The sequence below is a fragment of the Ursus maritimus genome, unplaced genomic scaffold (assembly GCF_017311325.1).
Source record: "Ursus maritimus isolate PB19 unplaced genomic scaffold, ASM1731132v1 scaffold_15, whole genome shotgun sequence".
NCBI classification, from domain to species: domain Eukaryota; kingdom Metazoa; phylum Chordata; class Mammalia; order Carnivora; family Ursidae; genus Ursus; species Ursus maritimus.
This window is the reverse complement of record NW_024423897.1, coordinates 56,359,443-56,385,068: the sequence shown is the minus strand read 5'-3', so window position 1 is coordinate 56,385,068 and position 25,626 is coordinate 56,359,443. Positions and strand designations below refer to the sequence as shown.

The following is a 25,626-nucleotide window of genomic DNA, read 5'->3' as shown; positions in this document are numbered from 1 at the left end:
GGGGCACAGGGGTCTGCAAAGACCGGATAAAGGCGAGGATGAAAATCCGAAGACTAAGCATGTCTGAGGGAGACTCCAAAAAGATGTCTTGGAGGACACAGGGCTGAGAGGGCTTAATGCCTTAACACATAAAACAGACACAGAAAGGACGCTATAATCAATAGGAGATGGGAAATGACAAGCAGTGGAGAGAGGTAGGGATTTTGCTTATTTTCTCTTGTACTTTTAGAATACTTTCAAGGGGAGGTCAGGAGGTAAAAGAACTTTTTTGCTGTCGTTTTAAAGCAAGAGTCTGAAACAAGGTAGAAGCATGCTAGAAGCAATCCTATATCCATGAACACAGTAAGGATAAGGTATTCCAAGATCCCAACTGAAAGATGATGTCTATGGACCCGGGGGAGAGAAAGCAAGTGCCTCTCATCAGTTATGGTAAGGGAAACAATCAAGATAACAAAATGAGGTTTATCTTTATCTGCCAAAAGAAAGACACACAAAGGCCCATCACAAACTTGATGAAGAACTGGAAGGATGGTTAGGGATGTGAGCCCCAGGGTGCAGAAGTGTTCCTGGGCAGGACAAACCCAACTCGTATTTTATTTTTTTTTAAACTTGGAAAAAAGTAAACAAGGGAGGACACACTGTTATTTCAATTGGAACAGAGAATTGTAACAAAGTAACCAGGACCACGTGAGAACACACTCAGCATGCTACCATCTGAGATGGATCGCGTGCCCATGGACCTCCGATCAGCTTCCCCAGCTCGGGGAGTCGGTAGGGGAGGATGGAGGAAGAGGTCAGGGACCAGGACGATCAGACAAGGAGGCCCGTGCAGTCTTCTTTTCAAGGACAGAGGACAGATCCAGCCCTGTGGACGCCAGAGTTGCTTGCAACATTTGGGACCTGACCAGAGTCATGTTCTAGGTGAGTCCAGTATGCGTGCTGGGATGCACTGGGGGAGGAGAAGAGGAGGAGGCTTGCGTTATCACCAATGAGACCAGGACAAGGCACGCTCCCTCCTTGTGTCCTGTAAGAGGAACCTTCGGAGGTGGGTATACTTCTGTGTTTTCTTCTTAACTGTCAAGAACTAAACTCCTTTGCCCAAAGTCTGGCTCAGCTCATCTGAGAGCTTTCCCGTTCTCACTCCCTTAAAAGTTCCCTCATGTTTAATACACAGACTGCTTCAACTGATTCTAGAAGCAGGCTGGATGTGAATCCTAAACAAATAAATGCATCTAAAATAATGTTTTTCAAGAGAAATTGGGAAAAGTTCAGACAAAACAGAATGTAGACGGTATTGGATAGAAGAAAGTAGAGGTACTTAGCTTTTGAGCAGCAGATAAATGTAGAAATCAGAGAGTCAAAATTAAGAATGAAATGAAATGGCCCGAGGGCCCGACTCTGTAATCATCAGTCTCCTGCTGGTGATGAGCCTGAGACCCAGATTCTCCTGTGGAAAATCTCCTGGTGGATCGTGTTATCCATCACGGCTACAAACGTGGCTGTTTCACGGGTTATCTAAACGTGCTGGAAGGACTGAGTGAGATCGCTTGTTTTAAAGTACAGCATGCCGCCGAAGTCCCTTTAGGAGATTCTGGTATAGGTTTGTCTTATAAATCAATTGATCTAAATATCTTTGAGCTTCCTTTTCTCATCTCAGAATTTTTTTTCTTTTATCCCATTTCTGTATCTTGAAAGTGGTTTAAGGGAATTTAATGAATTCTGGTTTTCCAAGACGTCACAGTGCTCATTTCCAAGGCAGCCAGCAGTGTGCCATCGCACGGCTTCTGTTGTTGATAACGGGACTCATCTATCTACATTCTGATAATATCACTTGAACATTAAAACGACCCATGTGTGCCTGCGATCCCACAGGCGGGTCAGACACCCGTCCTTGACTTCGAAGCACTTCTTACTTGAATTGATAGCTGGGTTGCAGAGTTGCTGACTCACTAGAAGAGCTTCCAGACAGAGGCCCACCTGGTCTCAAGGACACATGGCTCTGACCCCAGGACAGAAAACACATGTTTTTAAGGACCTTTTTCTTAATGAATTCACTGGTTTTTCCCTTATAGCATTTCATCATTTCTTCCCCCAAACGGGTATGTTCTGCTTGAAGAAAGACTGTAGAGTAGAAAGCGCTCCCACCGGAAAGCAGCGTGTCTCCCTCGATGATGCATCCCTCTGTGAGCACCCAGAGTATGGAAGAGCGATTTACAGTAACTGCATGTGCTCTCGTGGTGACTGCGTGCTTAGCGAAAGTCAGGATTACCAGGCGAATCCTGAGACACTGCATCACCCAGTCAGATGTAAATGTGTCTCTATATAGCATCTATACATATGAGGCATATGTGTGCGTAAGAGACACGTGTATTACATATGCATATATGTGCATACCGATTATAGAAGTTTCTCTTTTTTAATATTTTATTTATTTACTTTGAAAGAGAGAGAGAGCAACAGCATGAGTGGGGGAAGGAAGAGAGGCAGAGGGAGAGAGAGAATCTCAAGCAGACTCCACCCTGAGCCTGGGAGCCAGACACAGGACTCGATCCCATGACCCCAAGATCATGACCTGAGCCCAAAATCAAGAGTCGGATGCTCAACCGACTGAGCCACCCAAGAGCCCCCAGATTACATAAGTTTAAATATATAGACATGCTTTTATAGTCATAGTCATATCTAAATATATAGATGTACATATCTACAAAAATATGTAGATATAAATACATATGTATATGAACGTATATTAACATATCTATTGTATGCTATGTAATACATAGTGCCTTGATAAATAAAAGTGTATTTACTATGCATATATTTCCATAATGTGACGATTTTCAACCGAACTCCATGGAAAACTTGTTGGGGACGCCACAGTTTAAAAAAACTGAAACTTCCTGCACAGAATCGCCACAGGCTGTTAGTGTTCCATCTAAAGAACCCTCAACTTTTGCAGTAATCATAGAGAATACATTCAGGTCTGCAGGGTGCTGCATGCATTAACTCAAGAATTCCAAATGCTGGCACTTCCGGTGAACATGTCCAGGTCCCCCCACCCCCCAGCCGCATGCCACCAGGTTCCCAGGAAGCATGGAGTCATGGTGGCTCCCCCCCACCATCTGGAGTTTGCCGCTCTCCTCGCCCAGCTGGACAACATGGCAAGCAGGAGTCCAGGAGAACCACAGGCAGAACAATACACAGAGCCCTGGATTCCAATCAAAACTCTCCCACTAAAGAGCAAAATAATTCTAGGAACTTGGTCTCAAAAGTACCAAAATGAGATCATGAGCAAGAAAGGTCTGAGAAGCAAGAGCTCTAACAGGCACACAAAGCAGCTCCTTCACCCCCTTGAGAGTGGGTGTGTTTCCCAAAGGGCACGGCGGGCACGGCTGCGGCTCAGACACAATGACCCCAAACAGACAAGGGACTCCGGTTCGCGCGCAGGAGAATCGGCCATTTGTGTTTAAAATAATATTTGTTTAAAAGACATTTAAATAATTCCTGAAGTGGGTTTCTGTAATGGTATTTCGAAAAGAACTAAATACGACAGATTTTATTATAAAAGTTTTAAAATACATAAAAACAGATGTTTCTTCCCCGTTTAACGCAGGAAATGTTTGGGTCATTCGTAGGCAAAGTCACCCTCTTTCCCCAAAATGAGCTGAAAATTTTATAAATTCAGCAGAACTCCAACCTCGCAAGGAATTGGCATTCTCCGCACCTCCTTTTTCTTCTAAATGGGCCCAAATCAAAGATCTCGTGACATTTTCTTGACCTGATCCCTGAACTGTCAGTTTAATGGACTGCACGTGAAACGGTACCTGTGTCGGTCCCAGCAATACCAGGGAAATAGGAGTAAACGTGCCATCTATCTTCACCCCTGTCGCAGGCGGCTGAGGAATGTTTCCATCAGAGCCGCGAGTGGGCCCAGGGCGCACCACCCGCAGGCTCGCCCCCTCGGCCGCGCCCGGCATTCCTGGCTCTGCACACCCAGCATTATGTGGGACAGCACAGACCACCGTTCTTAGGGGACAGAAAAACATGAGTTCAGTCAAAATGACTGGCATTGTTTTCATTTTTGAGATGTCACATTCTGCATTATTCTTTTGATTCCAGGGAGAAGGAAAACTTTGTAATTCTGTGTAAGTCGTCCTAAGACTATGGTACAAATAAAAAATATAAAATCGCTGAATTCTCTTTTCTAAACTCATGGCTACTAAGAAAAGCCTGAATTTCACTCCACAAACAGATGTTACAGCCACCCCCGCTTATCTATGAGGATACCTTCTAAGACCCCCAGGGGATGCCTGAAACGATGGACAGTACCAAGCCCTATATATACTATGATTTTTCCTATACGTACCGTATCCATGATAAAGTTTATTTTGAAAATTAGGCACAGGGTGAGATTACAACAACAAATAATAAAATGGAACAATTCTAATAATACACTGTAGTAAAAATTTTGTGAATGTGCTGTCTCCCGCAAAATGTCTTACTTACCGCACTCACCCTTCTGTGAGTGATGACATGAGATGAGATGCCTACGTGATGGGGTGATGTAAGATGAATGACACAGGTGCTGTGATGCAGCATGGGGCCGCTACTGACCTTCTGACGCGACATCAGAAGGAGAATCATCTGCCTCTGGACCTCGGTTGACCGTGGGTAAGGGAAACTTCCAGAAGCAAAGCCACGGATAAGGGGACCCCCCCCAGTTAAGATGACTCTGTGAAAATGTTTTCTGATTTGGCCCCTTGAACTGTCAGAATGGAGAAATCTGGGTTGTCTGAATTGTGAATTCAGGGACTGGCCCTTGGGCAGGTGGTGTTTGGCCTGGCTGCTCCCTTTCATAGGAAGTGGCCTTGTTTCCTTCTCTTCTGTGTCCCAGGGGCTGGGCTCAAGCCTCTCCCCTGACGGCTACTGAGTCAGGTGCCACTTTGAGAACGTAACAGAGATGCTAACTAAGAAAAAGGAACTAGAGAAGGAGGATGCAGCGCCGGAGGTCCCGTTGGGCTCCTCGCCCACGGACCGCCAGGCAGTATGGCTTAGGCTGATGCCTCTGTAAACCCATCCCATCATTTTGTGCACACACACATCTACCATACACGGCGCTGCTACAAAACCGAATTCCATTTCAACCGAGCACAGGTTGTCCAAAAGTGTAGACGGGTCTATCAATATACTTAATGCGACTCCGAGAACACGCAATCTCCCCTTCGAGTATTGGCTTGAAATTCATGTTCATGTACATTAATATATTCTTCTGAAAAAAGTTCCATCGACAAATGGAGTTTGAATCGATTTATAACAACTGAGATTTGCCACTTTTTTTAACCCATTAAAAACAGAAACACGTGGAATGTGAAGGTCTGATTTTATTTGACCATGTTTGTTTTGCTCATTTTCCTTCTGTGTCTCAGAAAACTCAGCGGAGGGTAGTAAGGACTGATCCCTTCTGCCAACCAAATGTACGTTACCTAATGGAAAGAAGGATGGTCTTTCCTCTTTGTTTCTGATTTTCACTTGCCTGATTTCTAAGCACCAGACAACAAATGGTCACAGCTTAAGGCAAAACATGGGTCAGTTTTGATTCAACAGAAGCAATCACTCACTCCAAGCAGTAATGATCTACTAGTAAAAGGCTACCACACTAAATCGTATAAAATAACTGACTCAGACACTATCAGCAGGAGAAGCGTTGGTTACCTACATAACCAGATGTTTCCTGAAATACATAAGGAACACAGGAGACTGATGTCCAGAGAGGGGAAGGAAATAGTTATTTTCGAAAAAGTCTGTGAAACGAATGAATGTGATCTAGAGGAAACATGAGAACAATGTGAAATGGACGGAGGAAGATTTGCCCATCTTTTCACCATTTGGAGAAACACAGTAGGGATTCTTTACCACGTCAGTATCTGGCAATGTCTGGAGACATTTTTGGGTATTTTTGGCTGTCACAACTGGGTGAGAGGGACTGCTAGCATCTATTGGGGACCTGGGGACATTGCTAAACATCCCCAATGAATAGGACAGAGACCCCACAACGAAGAGTCACTGGATCCCAAACGTCAAGAGTGGGGAGGGCGAGGAACCCTGGATTAATGATGTTCACTACGCAGGTGTGGGTTTCACGTGTTTGGTCACCTGTCAGGAGAGTGGAGTTACACATCCAGCTTTGGCTGTGTCCTGGGCTCAAGAGGACACCGTCAGGCCCAGCTCCCAGCTCAGGGGCATGGGTTGCATAATGAAAATGCAGCATGACAGGGAAAATACAGCTGGCTGTTGGTAACTGGTGCAATGTGGGGGTGCAGCAGGGGCAGGAATCCCTGCAGAGAAAGACAGAAGTCCCTGGGTGATAACTGGGGGAGGGAGGAGGTAGTGTAGGCAAGTTGAAAGTGGGGGCAACATTTGAGATGGGGCCCCTTGAAAGGGTAGGAAGGCATGGCCACCCCACAGGTCCGGGTTATACCCATGTTCAGAAACAGGCACTGAGGTCGGCATCCACAAAGTTTGTTGATGGGTTGCCCAAAATGGAATCATGCTTACTGGCTGCACCCAGACCAAGAAGGGAAGAGGGATGAGCCAAAGAACGAGGGAAAAAAAAAGAAAAGAAAAATACCAGAAGAAAAAGGAGAGGAAAAGCCAAAAGGGAGGAGGAAGCATGCCCACAGACCCTGGAAGGCACCGTGGTCATCAGGCAAAGGGGATGACGAGGAAGGCATTAGAAGCATGGAAAGAAAGTCAATGCTTTCTGCCGGTAGAAAGAAAAACAACCTTCCCCCTCACTGCCCCAGGCGAGTCTGTCTCTCCACACTGCAAGAAGGTGGTCTTATTCGAAGAACTCCCTGTGCTCTCGTGAGCAGGAAGAAACACATCTGCTACATCAAGACACGCAAACATTCCAGGGACGTGAATGCAAACCACAGAGAAAAGCCCCTTCTCAGGATTTTACACATAATTTATCCAAACTCAGTAAGAGGAATTCATTACTTACTTATTATTTTGTGGGGCATTTTCAGAGACAATATTCCGATTTTTTGTAACCTGGTGCTATCTTTACATCTTCTTGTGTCTCTGATGATTTATCTCGGAAGCATTCTCTGAGGTTAAAGATCTCTCAGTAAGTTGCCTTAATTTCTGCCTTTTTTCCCCCTTTCTTCATCTCTAAGTGCTTCCCTGGCTAAGACTGCGTTTTCTTCCTTCCCCTCTCGTTCTTCCGGATTCTTTATTCAGTTTTGGAAAACCCAGTGACTAAGTTTGCTGAGACCAGCCTCCATGTCAATGAAATTGGGTAAAATAAAGTACGTAACATCTTTTATTCACAAACGGACGGCATGAGGATCTTTTATCAGTGTTCACTCACTGCATTTGCTAGATTCTCCCCCACACTCCTGGCTCTGGGCTCACATTTGCACAGGGAGCCCTTCTTGCTGTTCTTTGTGGATCTGCTTTCTTCTGTGACCCAAAGTGGGATTCACATTGGAAAGGCCCAGGCTCCAAGGAAGTAAGGCCATTGCTCTCAGAACGAGACAGAATGAGCCTCTCTATCAGCTGCAAAAGAATTTCCTCAAGGTGGTCCAGGATAACTTTCTTAGAACCAGATTTACCCAGGTGGGGGAATTCTGCTCTTCCTGAGCCAGCCACCCGTGTGGACACAAGTCGACACTGGGCACAGTTGCTCAAGAAATGTATTTCCAACCTTCACTAGAAACTGCTTTCTTTAGCAACTTGGGGAAGCTGATTTTCATATGGAAAGAGAGGGGGTGGGTGGAGGAGAGAGAGGGAGGGAGGGGGAGTTTATAGATCTGTTAAGATGAATTATAAAGAAATCTCATCATTTTTGATATAATAATTTTATTTATCACATAGTCACTTCATGGAATTAGCTCTAAGATATAATTGGGGGAAATTAAAATGTTATTTTTAAAATTTAGGCCTATATATTTCCAAACAATATCACAGCCAACTGATTCCATATCTTAGCCTAACGATTAATGGTGCAAATCAGACCTGCTCTTCTAGTCTGAATCCTTTTTTAGAAACTGTGGTTAATCTTGATTTAATGGTAAAACCTGGAGAATCTACTGAACATATATTTTGTTTCTGTTTTTTGTTTTTTAAAGATTTTATTTCAGAGAGAGAGAGAGGGAGCATGTGAGAGAGAGATCACGAGCAAGGGGGAGGGGTAGAGGGAGAAGCAGACGCCCCGCTGAGCAAGGAGCCCGATTCGGGACTCGATCCCAGTACCCTGGGATCACGACCGGAGCCAAAGGCAGACGCTTAACCAACTGAGCCACCCAGACGCCCGATGTATATTTTGAATCTCGCTTTTTTTTTTTTTCAAGTTGCAAGGCACCATTGTCAGGAATAGCCTTCATATTAAAATGCTTCACGTGAAGTCCTTCAAATTTCAGCATGCTCTTACCTCGGACTTGCCCTTACTGTAACAGGCCTTCTTGGTGGCTTCATCACACTCCCACTCCACTGCCTGTAGGAAACACCAAAATGACAGAGACTGTTACGGTTCTGACTGAATAAAAGGGGATAAATAATAAGGCATTGGTAATCAGATTAGGAAATGTGGGCACACCATCGAACCAACGTTTTCATACTAAGATAGAATTTACACTAAATTCATGCAATTCACTCATAGGGGCTTCTATTTAGCTTTGAAATCAAAGCATTTTGAAGGACTTGGCCCCTAAGTATCCGTAGTTCAGCAGTGGCAGCGTGATATTTAGATCACTGTAAGAAAGGCCCATGCAAGGAGTTGGGGGCTACTGTAGTAATTCCCGAAACCGTCCCTTCGGTGGAACCACAGGATAGATCCATAGCACGCTGAAAAGACAAGCCTGGGAACAAAATGATGTAAATCCTCATTTAGACATTTGTATTTTCTGTTCATAGTATGTCATTTCTCAAGATTCGAAGATAACGGAGCGAGGACGATCTTGCGCCTCCTTACTCCCAAGCTCCGTTTATGTAAATGATGAATAGTCAATAAAAGAAATAGCTCATGCAAAGAGCACATCTATTAGTTCACCCAATACCAGTAATTTTCATACTGGTAGGAGCTCTGACTGACCAGTTACAGCCACAACTCGCGAGGACGTTTTCCCAACTTTCCAAATCTAACTCATGATGACCAAGTTGATGTGCTTCCTTTCACATCAGCTGCTGTCTCCCATATGCCACCTGTGATCAGCTGAGACAGTACAAAGCGCGGACGTCATGGGAAGAAATGATGCCTGCGAATATTAACGATCTATAAGCTGAGACTGTGAATCACTTTTGGAACAATTTAAGAATTTGAGTTGCTCATCTTTTGTATTATTGTATGGAACGTGGATTTGTGTTTTATCTTCCTATTAGAGCTAGATTTCCAAAGAATTTAGGATTTCTGAAGGACCATTTAAATCATTACCAGAAAATTTTTTTTAATTTTAAATTTTTTTTTTTTTTTTTTGAGAGAGAGAGAGAGCGCATGAGCAGCAGTGGGGCGTGGGGGTGGGAGAGTCAGAGAGAGAATCTTAAGCAGGTTCCAAGCACAGCGTGGAGCCCAACGTGGGGCTCGATCTCACAACCCTGAGATTATGACCCGAGTCAATATCAAGAGTAGGACACTTAACCGACGGAGCCACCCAGGTGCTTTATTATCAGAAAAAATAATTTAAGCAAGGGACAATTCTTTGCTAATTTGAACTAATGTTAAATGATAAACTAAACTAAGCCAAAAATGAGCTACCGTCAAATATTACGAAGGAGAATAATGGCTTCACTCTCACTTCTAGGAAGAAGATAATTTTTAATTCTCCTAAACCTAGGAGAATAACAAAGTAATGGGGCACCATAATCTTGTATCGACCGTCCTCCAAAGAATGTTACATAATAGAGATTAAAACACAGAACACCGCATCTTGTATAACTTCTCTTCCTTGGCAAATAGGAGTCCATAAGAAAAGTATTCTAAAGAGAACCACTTCAGTGTCTTTCAAATAGAAACAATATCCTAACTGCTTTCCCTTGTGTAGACTTAGCGATTTTTGTCAGTGTCAACATCCGATAAGAGAATTTGTTAATTCTTTCGCTGATGTCTTCCTGTTCATAATGTTTAATGGCAGCAATAAAATCACAGCTAGTCAACATGTGATGCAAACAAATGACTTAAATTCTGTGCTGGGATGACAAATACTTTCATGACAAGGGAGGACACCTCCCGAGAAGACATTAGGGCTTCACCTGTAGTGCGGATCTGTGTGTCCCCACGGAACTCACATAAAATAAGCGCATTCCTATTATTCCAAACGGACCTTTCCTTTCTTAGATCTCTTTATAAAATGGACTACGTTGTTTGTATTTAAACAAAGACATTGGTATTTTTGCCCTTACTTAAACTCAAAACAGAATTGATACACTACAATACATTCTCTTACAAAGTCGACCCCTATTGCAACTTTGACTTCCTATTACCAGGAGAATTTGGTTATATAATTACTAGGACAACTGCAAAGTAAAAAGCCTTAGATAAAGAGGCATTTGTAGGGGCCCTTGTTAGTCCAATGATTTTGTTGAAAGTTAAACAGTAGTTCTCTTTTCAGTAAACATAAGGCCTATAAGGAGCATGGTTAGTCCCAGGGCTGCAAGAGCACTGATCAAACGCCATCAGAATTGCTCAAATCCTTCTGCCGAAATCGCAAATAGCTTTCCCAGTCTGCCTGATGCCCAAGTAGCCTGTGTGTTTTCAAGATAATTGAAGGCCAAGGATTGGATGGGGAAAGTAATAGAAAAAAAGGAGAGTTTTCAAGAATATTTCATTACTTCATCCAGTTTAGCAAGAAAAGGCACCTGCACACACAAGTTTATTAGACCAATAGAAAATAGGACAAACCTTGCAGATTTTTCTGAAGACAGTTATTAAAAGAAGCAAAGTTATTTCTGAGGCATTTTTATTACAGTATAACCGGCTTTCCAATAATATTCAAATCCAGAATTAATTGAAGATCACGACTGTTCAGCTTTTCTGTTGATTCACTGCCTACCTGAATCAGGATAGACAAGACGTATATTAGGAATGGACTGAACTACTTATTGTAGGGCTGGACAAATATTACTGGATGTCACAGAATTTATCAAAGAATGCAGTGGGAAAACATGTCTTCTCCAGAGTGGCCTAAAATAGGATGTTGATCCCATAGTGTCCTTCTATTCTCTCAATGAACTGCACTTAACCCATCTGAGCACTTCACAACTATGAGGGGGAAGACCCAGTTTTGTTAGAGAGAAATATGAGTATCAGTAGAATCCTCCTGTAGCAGAGTTTATTTCTCAAAGTTATTCATCCTGTTTGAAATTATATTATGTTTTAACCTGGTCATAACTTTCTTTATTCCACAAGAATTGTTCTACTAAATTAAATTTCTTTTAATCAAGTCTTCTTACTGTATTCTTAGAGGAGATTCTTGTTATTCTTTCATGCATCTTAATTTTGGAACAAATCCCACTACTGATTTGTGAAGCCATGTTTCCAGGTGACTTCCTCTTAAGACACTTTTCTAGCTACACAAACCTATCTTTATGACAGTCAAAACAAATGCAAAGGCATTGACAATCTACATCTCAGATCTCAGTACAACACTCATGATCTTATTTCCTGAGTCTCTGTGGTTTTTTTTAAATCTAATTTTTATCATCTCTTGTATTTTTCTATTGCACAGTAGCCCCACAGAGGAAAAAAAGAATCTTAATTCTCTATTCTGTTCTGCATTTAATATTCATTACATTTTCTGGCAGCAGACATGTAGCAGTAATACTGTGGCTACTTGGATATCCAAAGGCTGTATACAGTAGGCAAAGAGTGTGAAGCACCTGCATCTTAAAAGACATGAAGATTCCCATTTGTAGAATCTTTGTTTTGTTTTGTTTTGTTTTGTCTGTAAATATATACCAGTAACATCTGTGTTCTTCAACTATCTTCAGAAGCTTTGCTCTATGCATTTGTATTCATTCTCTCATGTCATACATGGTTATAAAGGACCCACCTACCAAGTGTAAGACACTGCACTACATAATTTTGATGGAAGAGAAACAGACATATAGGTGATATTTGCACACGTCAGATATTAGTTTATGATAAAGCATACGTGTTTTCCATCAGTCTGGACACAATCTTGCTAACTCTGAGAATTTCACCATAGTCATTTCCATTGTTCCAATAGCCATGTTCATTTCAGATCCAGAGAGAACCTGGAACTTACAATATCATCAACTTTGAGGAAGCCACGGTGCTATAGACAGACAGAAGAGGAAACAGAATAGGTTTACAGAAAATCATTTTATCCCTGCAGAAGCCCAGGATGGAAGGAAGCACGACACAGTACATACCTCACCACCACGCACACACAGATGCTCGAGTTAGGATCAACGGAGCTCCGATCTCGGGAGTGAATTGAATGTGGGGAAGAAAAAAGATTGGCTCTTTCTATGTACGTGTTACATACATATAAATCCACAGTTCTCAGAAGTATATAAACAAAGCTGTGTATTATCACATTCCGCAGCGAGAGAAGTTAATTAGACAGGGACCAGCAAAGGCAGATACTTTTCATAAAAATGAAGAGAACAACATTCTACGCAGATGGGCCGCTACTCTTTCAGCAGATGGCTTTGCTAATTAGATACTGGCAAAAGATAACATTAAAAAAACTAGTTTAATTACACAGTGCCAAAAATTAACAACCACCTGAGGGCTTTTTTTTTTTTTTAATATACATTGCATTCACATTCTTATGTCATGTATTTCTGTGAAATGCCGGAGAATGTTAAATCGGGGTTGCAACTATAAACAGATTGCCAGGCAATGTGAGACCATATCCTTGTTCAAAACAGAAGCAAAACACAAATGAGTTGGAACTTGAAATAACTGATTTTTATGTACCTTCAATAAGGTGCTAATCCGGTTATCCTGAAGCAGAGACATGTTCACAAATTACCTTTAGTGGCCACACGTGACAGGTTCAAAACACGGGGAATTTGAGATGGAATGGTGTGCAACAAAAGACACAAAGGGGTGGACGGTTTAGTCACTTGGGAGGGATTTGTTCCACATTCCTCTGCATTTACTTCCTGGCGTCTACTGTATAGTTGCTTTCAATATCAATTTGTAGTACATCTACATTTACGTCCACGGCAAATATGTAAGTCCATTTCACTCTTACTGGCGACCTCCGAAGCAGAGAACTGTGAGGAGGTGTTAGTCTTATTATCCAACGACTGGTTTTTAATTCTCATGACACTGACATCATCCAAAATAACAGATAGAGATTACTTTGGGAATCCCATAAAAAATGTGTTACTACCATTTTTAAAACCCTTATATGAAAGCCCAAGATCATCTTGCACATCAGAATACAGAATCAGACGTACTTTGACAGCTGCACAGCAGAGTTTCCGACTTGTTAAATGCTTTTGGGCCTTTTGTTACTCGGTGGATCTTTTTAAGATTTTATTTATTTATTTCAGAGAGAGAGAGAAAGCATAAGCGGCTGGGGGGGGGGGGGGAGCAGAGGGAGAGGGACAAGAAGACTCACCGCTGAGCACAGAGCCTAAAGCAGGGCTCAATCCCACGACTATGAGATCATGACCTGAGCTGAAATCAACAATTGGGCATTTAACCAACTCAGCCACCCAGGCACCCTCGTTGGATCTTTTTAAATTGAGGGTTGTTTTGTAATTGAGTAGACAGTATATTAGATTCCTAGGGCTGTCATTACGAAGTACCATATTCTGGGTGGCTTTAAACAATAGAAACTTACTCCCTCGCAGTTCCTAAGGCTAGAAGTCTGAAATCAAAGCGCCAGCAGGGTTAGTCCTTGTGGAGTCTCCAGGAGAGTGTCTGCTACCTGCCCTTCTCCCAGCCTCTGGTGGAGGCTAGCAGCCCTAGTGTTGTAGGGTTTCGGGAAGCATCACTCCAATCTCTGCCTCTGTTTGTCCAAATACCCTCTTCTTATAAGGATGCTAGTCTTTGATTAAGGTCCACCCTAGTCGAAGAAAACCTCAGGTAGCTCATTGCATATGCAAGCACTCTACCTCCAGAGAAGGTCACCTTCTGAGAAATCCGGGGGGACACGAATTTTGGAAGGACACCATTCAACCCAGTACAAGAGTGTGTGACATCCAAATAAGAGTTTGAGACTGACAATTGCTAGGACACTAATGAGGGCCATCGCTTTGCTGGAAATCAGCTGCCAAATCTTAGGCAAAATACGGATAACAATTTACAAACTCTTGCATTGTGCTGACTGCAGAGCTGGGTGCTGTGTATACATTCTCTAAGGTAAGTCTCGATCTAATTTTATGTGGGAGACAACATTACCATAATATTCTGGATGAGGACATCGGCTAAATAACTTACCATAAAGCCAGAAAAAAAGAATAAGTGGGACATCAAAATTTGAACTTGGTGACTTGTATTGAAGCCTGTGGTCTAAACCACTGTCCTCTGACCCACAGAAGCCTGTGCTCTCCCATCATCGAAATTGTTGAAGTGACCCTCGTTACTGATTGTCATGTTTTCTTCATCCCACGATTTAGAAAAATACATGTCTAAATCACAGAAATTTGTGCATACCTAAGTTCAGAACTGTTGGCATTCAGTAAATATGAATTAATCATAAAAGACTGATTCCTTTGTCATGAGTGTATTCATTTTTCAAGTTTCTGGACCTATTCATGATCCCAGTATTGATCTTAAGTGGGACATGATTCATTAATGAAACTCTGGGTTCAACAATTATATGGTCAAGTTATGATATAAGAAGCTTAGGTTGGTTCTGTGAAATTAAACATATTGAATACGAGAACATAGTCTGTTCTTTACACAGCAGCAACGTTGTACTTTTAAAAACAAATATGGAAATACTATCCCCCCTCCGCAACAGCCCTCCAATGGTCCTTCATTCACTGGAGTAAAAGTCAAAGCCATCTGGAATGTTCTGCCACATCCAGTCACTTATTTTCTCTGTCTCATTTCCTAGTGCCCTCCACCCCACACTCTGTTCTGGGAGGCATGGGATCCTCAGTGTGGTTCTCAGACAATGCCACAGTGTTCCATATGTCTGTGCACAAGCTAGTCCCACTATCTGGAACATTCTTCTTCCAGATATCCACCTAGCTAATGCCTGGCCTCTTGCATATATATGTCCAAGTGTTATCACCTCACTGGGGCCTTTATAAATATGTATTTAGTAAAACTGTGGTCTGCCTCCCCAGTTCCCTCTAGAAGGCAAGCTGAATTTGAGTAGGCAACTGGCCCTCTTGCTCTTGTGTCCCCAGCACCTATAGCAATGCCTCACATTCAACAAGAACTTAATAGATACTTGTCAAATAAGTAAATGAATATAGAATGCTCTATACCCACAGCCTTGGAAATGGCTCCAGGGTACCTTCATAGGGCCTCCCATGCGGAAGGGGCATGGGAGGCTTTGGAGTCCTTGAGTTGGTTGGGCGAGCCCATGATGCACTGCACTTCTACAGCTAATGACGCTCGAGGATTCCTTCCCTAAGCACCTCATGTTGCCCCGACAATGGCAAAGAGAAGACTAAAGCAGGGTTTCCATACTTCTTCAGCAGAAGACTCATGTCTTTTTTTATTTTTATTTAAATTTTAATTAACATGCAGTTCCATATTGGTTTCAGGAGTAGAATTCAGTGATTCATCATTTACATACAACACCCAGCGCTCATCACAACAAGTACCCTCCTTAATTCCCATCACCCATTTATCCCATCCCCTAACCACCTTCCTCCAGCAACCCTCAGTATGTTCTCCATTGTTAAGAATCTCTCATGGTTTGTTGCCCTTTCTCCTTTGTCCCCCCCTTCCCCTATATTCATCTGTTGTATTTCTTAAATTCCACCTATGAGTGAAATCATATGGTATTTGTCTTTCTCTGATTGACGTATTTCACTTAGTATCATACATTCTAGTTCCATCCACATCATTGCAACTGGCAAGATTTCGTTCATTTTGATGGCTGAGTAATATTCCATTGTGTATACATATCACATCTTCTTTGTCCATGCATCAGTCAGTGAACATTTGTGCAATCTCCATAGTTTGGTTATTGCTGATAATGCTGCTATAAACATTGAAGTGCATGTGCCCCTTTAAATCTGTATAATTGTACCGTTTGGGTCAATACCTAGTAGTTCAATTGCTGGGTTGTAGGATAGTGTTATTTTTAGTTTTTTGAGGCACCTCCATAGTGTTTTCCAGAGCAGCTATGCCAGCTTGCATTCCCACCAACAATTCAAGAGGGTTCCCCTTTCTCTACATCCTCGCCAACATCTGTTGTTTCCTGTGTCGTTAATTTTAGCCATTCTGGCAGGTGTGAGGTGGTATCTCATCGTGGTTTTGATTTGTGTTTCCCTGATGATGAGTGATGTTGAGCATCTTTTCATGGGTCTGTTGGCCATCTGGATGTCTTCTTTGGAAAAGTGTCTAGTCATGTCTTTTGTCCATTTCTTACCTGGGTTGTTTTTTGGGTGTTGAGTATGGTAAGTTCTTTATAGATTTTGGATGCTACCCTTTTATCGGATACGTCATCTACAAATATCTTCTCCCACCCTGTGGGCTGCCTTTTAGTTTTGCTGATTGTTTCCTTCACTGTGCAGGAGCTTTTCATCTTGATGAAGTTCTAATCGTTCATTTTTGTTTTGTTTCCCTTGCCTCTGGCAATGTGTCTGGTAAGAAGTTGCTATGGCCGAGCTCATTTCTTTAATTCTTATACACAATCTCATATAAAAGAAAGTAAAAGTGGCCTTTACCAAATGCATGCTTTATAAATGCAAGATTACAGCAGCAAATCATTTGTAAAATGTAAGAGCAAATGACCACTGAGTCACAGCACTCAGTATCTAATTATTTCTGTATTTTCTTTTGCTTGTCTGTTTTTGAAATAATAATGACTTATACAAATTAAGTAGTAATAAATAAGGCCACCTTTGAAGCTCAGGTAATGTGGAGTATATTCTGAAATAACAGCAGTCACTTCATTCTATGTCCTACAACAAACCAAGTAATCCAGGTAATGTTATAATAAAAGTTAACTCCCTGAGGGTTTCCAATGCCTAAACATTTTGTATATTATGTATATTCATGTAAATGATTTTTAAATAATAGACTTAGAACATATGTAATGCAGAAAACCCCTGAGCACCTCTAGAATCCTGGGGTTCCAGGAAGCATATTTAACATATTTGGTTTTAAGGCACCAGGCACCTCTGATACTCAATTTAAATGCTTGGAATGGCCCTGAGGAGGGAGAAAAACAAAGTAATAGAGGAAAAGCTCTAATAACCCTACTCCTGAACACAGATGAGCCCCACTGGGATGATTCGGTGATAAAAGTAACTTGGGAATGAGCCCAACATCAAAGAACGCTATGATATATGGTATAATATTTAAAATTATGATAGACACTGAGGGAGCAAACAATTGCTAACTTTAAAAATCGTGCTATTAATGAAAGTGGTACTAGAAGGCCAGCCTAGTTCCAAAAGCTGCTTTGGGTTTCAAAAAAATCATTTTCATGGATCCAAGTGGGCCTGGTTTAAAGAAATGGCATCTTGTACAATTTGTTAGCCTAACCATGGTGGGGAAAAAATCCAATTACTAGAGGAAGGTCTATTTTTATACATAAATTTCCTCAAGTATTAGTACATAAGAAACTCAATTCAAAGTCAACCAGGCATGGGATAAGTATTGCCATTAGAGTGGACCAACTTTTCAAGGACTTGCCTAATTTAAGTTTCCAGTGTGTTTGGTGGGGAAACTGTTGCTTCTAACACATTTTCTCTCGTGTGTTTTTTAAAAGCATACATCATAGAGATGATGCCATTTCAACACCAAAATATCTGTAATGCTCAACAGAAATTGTAATGTTTGCTAGAAATTACATAGATACATCGCAATCAAATTAAAATTATTTGATAATGACATGAGGCTTTGCGAAATACAAAGAAAAAAATTACCAGCGTGTTGGTAGGGGATGATTTGTAAGATACAGACCAACTCTAGGGACAAACAATTTGCTATAATGAAGGCTGTCCTGGAAACGTCTTTTTTTATTATTAAATAAATATTTAATATGTGTTTTATCTTACAGTTTCTGGTGTCTTAATACAATTACAGGATATACTAAATGAAAATGGAGATTGTAAACGTCTTTGCACGGATAACTTTGTAGCTTGGCTTTGACCAAAGCATTCCTACCCAGAGCACTGGACGGCTGGCAATCATACTCTAGAGCCATTGGGAGAAGTGAAGAGAGACAATTTTGGCCTGAATACAGGAATGCGCGCCCCAGCCATACAATGAGATTTCAATTGGAAATACAGTCAAAGGGTTAAAAGGGAATATATCACACAAACAATATGAAGGACCAAGGTCTTTATTTTGAGGCAACATGAAACAGATGTAGAAAACTACTCCAGCAATCACAGCATGAATGTAAATGAAGATGCAGAGACAGGATAATTTTTATACACCTTACCTACCACTTGGGACTTTTTGTGTGTTTGGTTTCTGTTGCTGGAACTGTAAGGTCACCTATGTCGTGGTCATCAGTTTTGGTCTCATTATTGTATATTCTGGCTGAATCCTAATGAAGACATTCTACATAAACTCAGCTTAACAGACAATATAGATTTAAATAGATGAGTGTTTGTTTTTAGTTTTTCCATCAATATTTTCTATTGTTTTCTGAAACTGGCTTTAGGAAGACAAACACCACTTCATACCCGATTACTTTTCTCTGCAGTTCTGAGGTAGAATGGGTGCACTAGAGTCACTGGAGTAGATAGGAAGCCCAGATTAGAGATGCTTACTGGGGAATTACTCTATATCTGCTGAACCAACCACTCAGAATTTATTATTCACATTATAAATGCTTGTTTCCTGAGATGCATCCTACCACTACCAAGATTGACTTTACTCCCACTTTCAGAACATATCGATCTATTTGCCAAATCCCAGGATATACTGAAAACCCTTTTTATGAGCCTTATTCAGCATTATTTCCATAAGTTTTTGTTTGCAGCTGAGAGAAATGAACATTAAAATTTGTGTTCTGGTGTACATTTGGGCAGTTACATTTCTTTCTTATTTTAAATACACTGTGAAACAGGATGACATACTTCTGTTCAAGAAACATTATTTATAATATGTTCACAATGTTAAATGAGAACTTAATGAACATTATTGATATATTCATTTTCCAGTTAATATTTAACATTCTCATAATTTTAAGAATATCTGCTGGAACTTATTAAATCAAATAAGTTAGCATTAAACAGTACTTTGTGAGTTTGCCGTTTATTTCCTCCCACATTTGTCTCTCTTCTCTAGTATAATCAGTTTACTTACCAGAGGAATGCCCTAAAATATTATCACAACTATGACTAAAACCTTAGATGAGAAAGAGCTCTACCCAGTAAAGAAGTCCAAAAGTGCTTCAAGTATGAGAATAAGAAGTGGGGTGTGTGTGTGTGTGTGTGTGTGTGTTTAAAGACTTTTATTTATTTATTTGAGAGAGAGAGATCGAAAGCAGGACAAGGGGCAGAGGGAGAGAATCTCAAGCAGACTCTGTGGAGCACACAGCCTGATGCGGGACTCGATCTCATGACCCTGACATCATGACCTGAGCCGAACTTAACTGACGGATCAACCGAGGTGCCCAAGAGCAGGAGTTTTTTTGATGCATGTGATGTCTAAGATACTTGGTTTGAAAAAGAAAAATTTTTGGTACAATTTTACAACAAATAGCGGTGAACACTGCTCACAGTCCCCCTCCCCCATCTGGTCCACTGTCAGTAGTTTTCTGCTCTCTGACTAGCTAGCGTTGGCAATTCATTGCCAAACGTTGTAACTTTACCCAACTTGCTACGAAGGAATTGAGCTTTACGGCTCTGGTAGCATCCAGAAACACTCATTTGTGCGCGTCGGAGTGAGACATTGTAAGGTCACAAGTCAAGGAAAGCCAGCAGCCACCAGAATCCAGAAGAGGCAAAGAACAGAATCTCCCCTAGAACCTCTGGGGGGAGCATGGCCAACGAGACACCTCGATCTTAGCTCCATAAAACTCAATTTGGACTCCTGTCCTCTAGAACTGTGAGAGCATGGAGTTCCGTTGCTTTAAGTCACCAAGTTTATGTTAATTTTGTCACAGCAGCGATAGAAAAATAATACAGGCATATGTATACATGAACTATGCACATGTGCACACACATGCACACACATACACACGCACACACACACACACACACACACACATACAGACAAATGATTTTAATGTCAGCAGGGAGATAAACTCATCTCCATGTTTCTGCCAAATATCTGAGTTAGTCCCTATAAATATGAAAGCCGCATCTCTGATCTTGAAGAGCTGCTGGAGGGGAACATGCTGGGGTGTGGGGAGTACTGAAGGCGAACACCAGGCCCAGATATGGGTTGAGATGGATCAAGGGCAGTCCCCAGGGAAGCCGTGGTGAGCTGGACACGAAGGGATGGACCAGCGAGTCAGCGGGTGCAGGAGTGGGTGTTTATGACAAGCAAGTCAAGCAGCCAGTGCAAAGCCTGGAATGTTGAGAAAGTGTATTTGCGTGAGGGACTCAGAGTCACTAAGGCAGAGCATGGAGAGGGATGTGGCTTTACAGGCTGGCATGCAGCTCAGGACGGGACTCACGAACCCTGCCACTGAGTTAGAGATTTTCATGAGCCAAGGAAAGCCATGGGTAAGATGGCCGCAAGACGCCAGCGCTGTGAGATGAGTAAGTGAGACAGACCTCAGGGGTGGGTGAGAAGGGGTCCAGGATGGATGAACAGGAGACTGGGGTAGGGGCTGTGGCAGGCCACCAGCAGACAGATGGGAGCTCAGGCTGATATACGCAGGGACAACAGGATGGCCGCAGATGGAAGACTAACCCCATGACTCAGGGGGAAGAGCACTACCTGCTGAAAAAGTAGATGTTGAGGTAAGGGGGATGCCACATGCCCGACCTGACCTTTGGGTGGGTATCAGCAGCCCAAGTCTGTCTCATCTGTAACAGGAAACTCATCCGCACCCACTCCTCTGCTGGACCAGGTGCCATGCGCGATTCGGGACTGCCTTCTTTCTACACCCGCAAGTAACTTCAGTCTTAGGAAAATAAAACTACCTTTACCACTCTGGTTGAAGAAAAACATAACAAGAAAATAAATCTATTTCCCAAATAGCAAAGTAGTTGACAAAAAAAAAAAAACCACAAAAAAACAAAAAACAAAAAAAAAAACAAAAACCACACAAAACAGATTCATAAGCTATTTGGATCACTGCACTCTTGAATCAAGTTCATTGGTAATATATTCTGGTTTTTCAAAACTAACTGGAAAAAAAATCAAATCAATCAAGCAAATCATATCAATCACATGAAAGGTACTGCTAACATTAGAGAAATTCAAGAACTTCACTTTTAAAGTCATAGGACCATGATTTATTTGCTTGTAATTCTATGTCCTGAGTCAAGCAAATGTGATTAAATGAAAAACAGAAATGCAAAATGAGGGAAAACGCATAACCCTCAATGTGCAGGACATTTAGCAAAGCTAAAGAAGTCGAAATTTGTAAGTGGAAGAAAACAAGAAAAATAGAAAAGAAAAAAAATGAAGTTTTTCATATCTGAGGCTTACATTTCTCTTCGATTTTTCACACATGTGGGAAAATCAGAAAGAAGTATGCTATTAAAAAGCTAATATTTATTCTGCTTCCAAACCAGCCAAATTCAGCCTTAATGCCAGAGTTTCAGGTAGACTTGGGTCTCATAACTCTCAAAATCAACAGAGGAAATCTAAAGCTATTCTTCGGGACCACTTTGGGTCTATGATTTTTCAAGCGTTGACCGAAAGAATTCAGCAGTGCCCACCATTTGGATCAACACAGCGAGTTCAAGGAGACCCAGCAGATGAGCCTCTACTGCAGACAGCTCGGGCTCAATCTGGAGTTGACACGATGTTCCAAGCATAACAGGTACACAGAGGAACAAGGCCACAGCAGAAACCAGAAATCAGACAATGTGGGACAGTAAAATATCCTAAAAGAGCGCCAGCAAGTTACATCAGGGAAAATTTCCCAGAGTTCTGGATGGGAATGATGTCTGCTACTTCTCTGCGCAGCACTATACACATCATCCTCCCAAGAGCCACAAGAAACAGGCACCACTATCAGATTCACCCTCTACAGCACATGGCAGGGGGAGTAACTCACCCAATGTCACCAAGCTACTGAGTGGATGACGCATGATTTGAACTCAGGTCATCTGGCTTCAGCATCCAACATCTTAGCCCACGTGCTTGGGCCCCACCTTTCAGTGAGTGGGGCGCCAGGACCTCCCAGACTCCTAATTCCTTCCTGCCTCACCAGGGTCCTACTGAAAGACTGATTTGGCTTGTTTGAACCTGTCAGAGGAAATAAAATGTGATGCTTTCTCTTGCTCATAAAAGGGAAAAGACCTTCGGTGGGAAAGAGAAATAAAATGGTTTGTCTGAACAGATGATGCCTCTTCACTTTGTCATTACAGAGATTTTTGACAAAACCGTTATGGTTTCAATGCTGATTCCCATATGAACTCATTTATTTGAACGTTTTGGCTGGCAACCCCTCCTACCCTGAGCTCTGAAAGGGCCCTCAAGACACAAAAGTCAACTTAATTGAGACTAGCCTGTCACTCCGCAGTTCGGTGGAATTATCCAAACCCATGGGGAATTGTATCGAAGGCAAGACAAAGAGCATCTATGAGCAGTAAGTGTGGCTACGATCCCATCTTCCAGCACCTTACACTGGGGTGAAGATACTGAACTGCAAACAGGTAGTTCACTCTGGGTTATATTCCCAAAATCAGTTTATGTATTCGATTTGGGAGAATAAAGGAAACACTGTCCCACAGAGAAACCATGCAAATTGAGTTGATAAGCACCACGGTCAACAGAGCCCAGTGTCCTGGGTATGGCATGAAGGACACCCACACATTATGCAGGTACGACCAAGGAAACACACTTGAATTTCCAATCTGAGATTCTAAGATTCCACGTCCCTCCCATTCCAGTGAAAGGTGGGTCCTTACCTCCCCACATGTAACATGGAGGCCAACCCCTTTCTCTCATAGCACAGGGCAGGGGAACTCTGAGGAGGTGTGACAGACCATTGAAGAGGTACCCCCAGTCCTCAGAAAGACAAGGACGAGGAGCAGTGAGACCTGGTGCACTCCTGGGTTCTTAGCCTCAGTGAGAGCTAGCCTACCTTTCCTCCCAGTCTCTACTCGTTGACCCCAAACATTCTCACAATTCCCACTGCTGTCCTCCTACTGGAGGAGTCAGCCTTTTGGAGTCTCCCTAAATGCTCTCAAGGCTGAAAACAGTACCACTATTAATGAGGGAAGCCAAGCATTCCTTCCAAAGCCATCACATAGGCTGTGGAGAAGTACTGTGCTTTCAATGTAGTATTTTCTAGAATAGTCATACCTTAAGAGTGCTAATATCTCTGAAATAAATCATGCTAACAGAGTTATCCTCACTTCCTAAGACCTACAGGTCTGATTAGGCTGAATATTAAGAGAAGTAGATTTTATTCTTTGTTTTTCCAAATAAGGTAACGTTTCCCCATACACATCTATCTGTGCTCTCAAGGGCAACTGGTTTAATGGATTATGATGATAGATAATTAGGTCTCCTAATTATTTTCTTAGGATTATTGTAGCTGTGAAAATCAAGCCACATACACATACATCCAAATAGCAATTATAAAATATTTAATTGCTTTTTAATTTAGAAATGATTTCTGGTTTTGAGAACTATCTCTGTCCCAATGTGTTCATCATTTTTGTTGCATATTCAAAGACCTTATCAGTCTATTTATAACTATTTTGATTGGTTTACCTTCTATGGTATTTTGACAAATGTCATTCGTAATTAGATTTGCGTTCATACTAATACATAATCTGGGTGATTCGGCTGACACATAATGTTTAATTACCCAATTTTAATTGAACCTATTAAAAAATGGATGCAGCAAGTCCACAAGTGACCTACAAAATCTCGGAATCTCACCTTTTCTAGGCACCACACTCTAGGCGTTTCCAAAAGATTTCATCCCTAGGCCTTCTCTGCCAATGTTTGCTTTTCTTTTAAATAATGATGAGTCCCAGGAAAAAGAAACTCTTACCTTAGGGAATAGCTTCTATATTCCCTTTACATCAGTGATAAACAAAAATGTTACCGCATAATAATCCTAAGACGAAAAAGTAAAGTTTCTCCTCCAATGTGTAAAAACACGAAGGAGAGTCATTGAGGCTTGTCTGAGTTTAATATTAGTAAAGTCACGATATATGAAATATGGACAGAAACTCTATGTCATGCTTATGCAATCATTTTATTTTTTTCCAATATTTATTTATTTATTTATTTTTAAAGATTTTATTTATTTGAGAGAGAGAGTGAGCGAGAGCACAGGAGCAGGGGCCCACGGAGAGGGAGAAGCACACTCCCCACTGAGCAGCGAGCGGGAGGCAGGTCTCAGTCCCAGGACCCTGGGATCAGAGGCAGGGGCAGAGCGAATTTTCAGGCAGACTCCCCACATGACCTGAGCCAAAACCAAGAGCTGGACACTTAAGCGACTAAGCCATCCAGGGATGTCTGTGATCATTTTAATTGGTTCTATGCCAAAGAAACACCCCCAAAACAGGGGATGTTAATTATCCAGTATATTTCTATGTAATCCATCTTAACTTGTAAACATAATATTTACTGAGCCCTTATTATGTGAAAGAATGTGGGTTACAACATGATTCTTTCTAAAGCCTCCTGCGCATTAGAAATTCTCAGCGAAATAAAGATGAAAGAAATGGAAGGGAGTAATTATAATACAATTTGCTAAGTAAAAGTATACAGCATGAGAACATCGAGAAGTGAACACCCTGGGTAGCGAAGATGGAGAGCCATGCAAACGAATTCAGCTGGGCTTCCACATGAGCAGGGATGGAGCTTTTCCTGGCAGAGGAAAGGGGCACGTGCTTGCTGGACACAGGTAACCACACGTTAAGGTGGGTTAGGAGTGAAAAGGCATCCCATAGTCAGGGATCTGCGTGAGATGTGTCTGCTGAAGCCCATGGGGAAGGGTGGGGATTAGCGGACTCTGAAGCTGGAAAGGGAGAGAAAGACAGACCATGAAGCCTCTTAGATGATGCGGTTTGAAAACAGGACTTTTTACACGTAAGCATTTTAAGCCTTAAGGTAACATCGTAGTTTACCTACATTAAGACATTAACCATAGTTAGAGGCAAGGGGAAACTGAGGCATGGAACATGACAAACTGCTCAAGGTCAGAAAGAACGTGAAGGATCTAAGATTGAACCATGATCAGATATGCAGCTTTAAAAAAAAAGCCTAAAGGAAAAGGATTAAATAGGTGAGAAAATAAACAATTAATGAAAGAAGGTGACCTAGCTGAAGCCCAGTGAGGAGCAAGCAAAGACGCCACATTCGAGAAGCCTGAGAAGGCAGAATCAGTGGTAGAAACAGGCAGAAGGCACAGA

At 41.8% G+C, this 25,626-nt stretch overlaps 1 protein-coding gene across 1 annotated transcript in view; it reads right to left on the bottom strand.

The window, feature by feature from the left end:
* Nucleotides 1-25,626, bottom strand: part of SEMA5A (semaphorin 5A) — a 482,957-nt gene that overhangs the window by 164,706 nt on the left and 292,625 nt on the right. Inside the window, exon 5 of the mRNA XM_040630558.1 lies at nucleotides 8,432-8,494. Coding sequence (XP_040486492.1) covers nucleotides 8,432-8,494 — 63 coding nt within the window. The remainder of the gene's footprint in view (nucleotides 1-8,431; nucleotides 8,495-25,626) is intronic.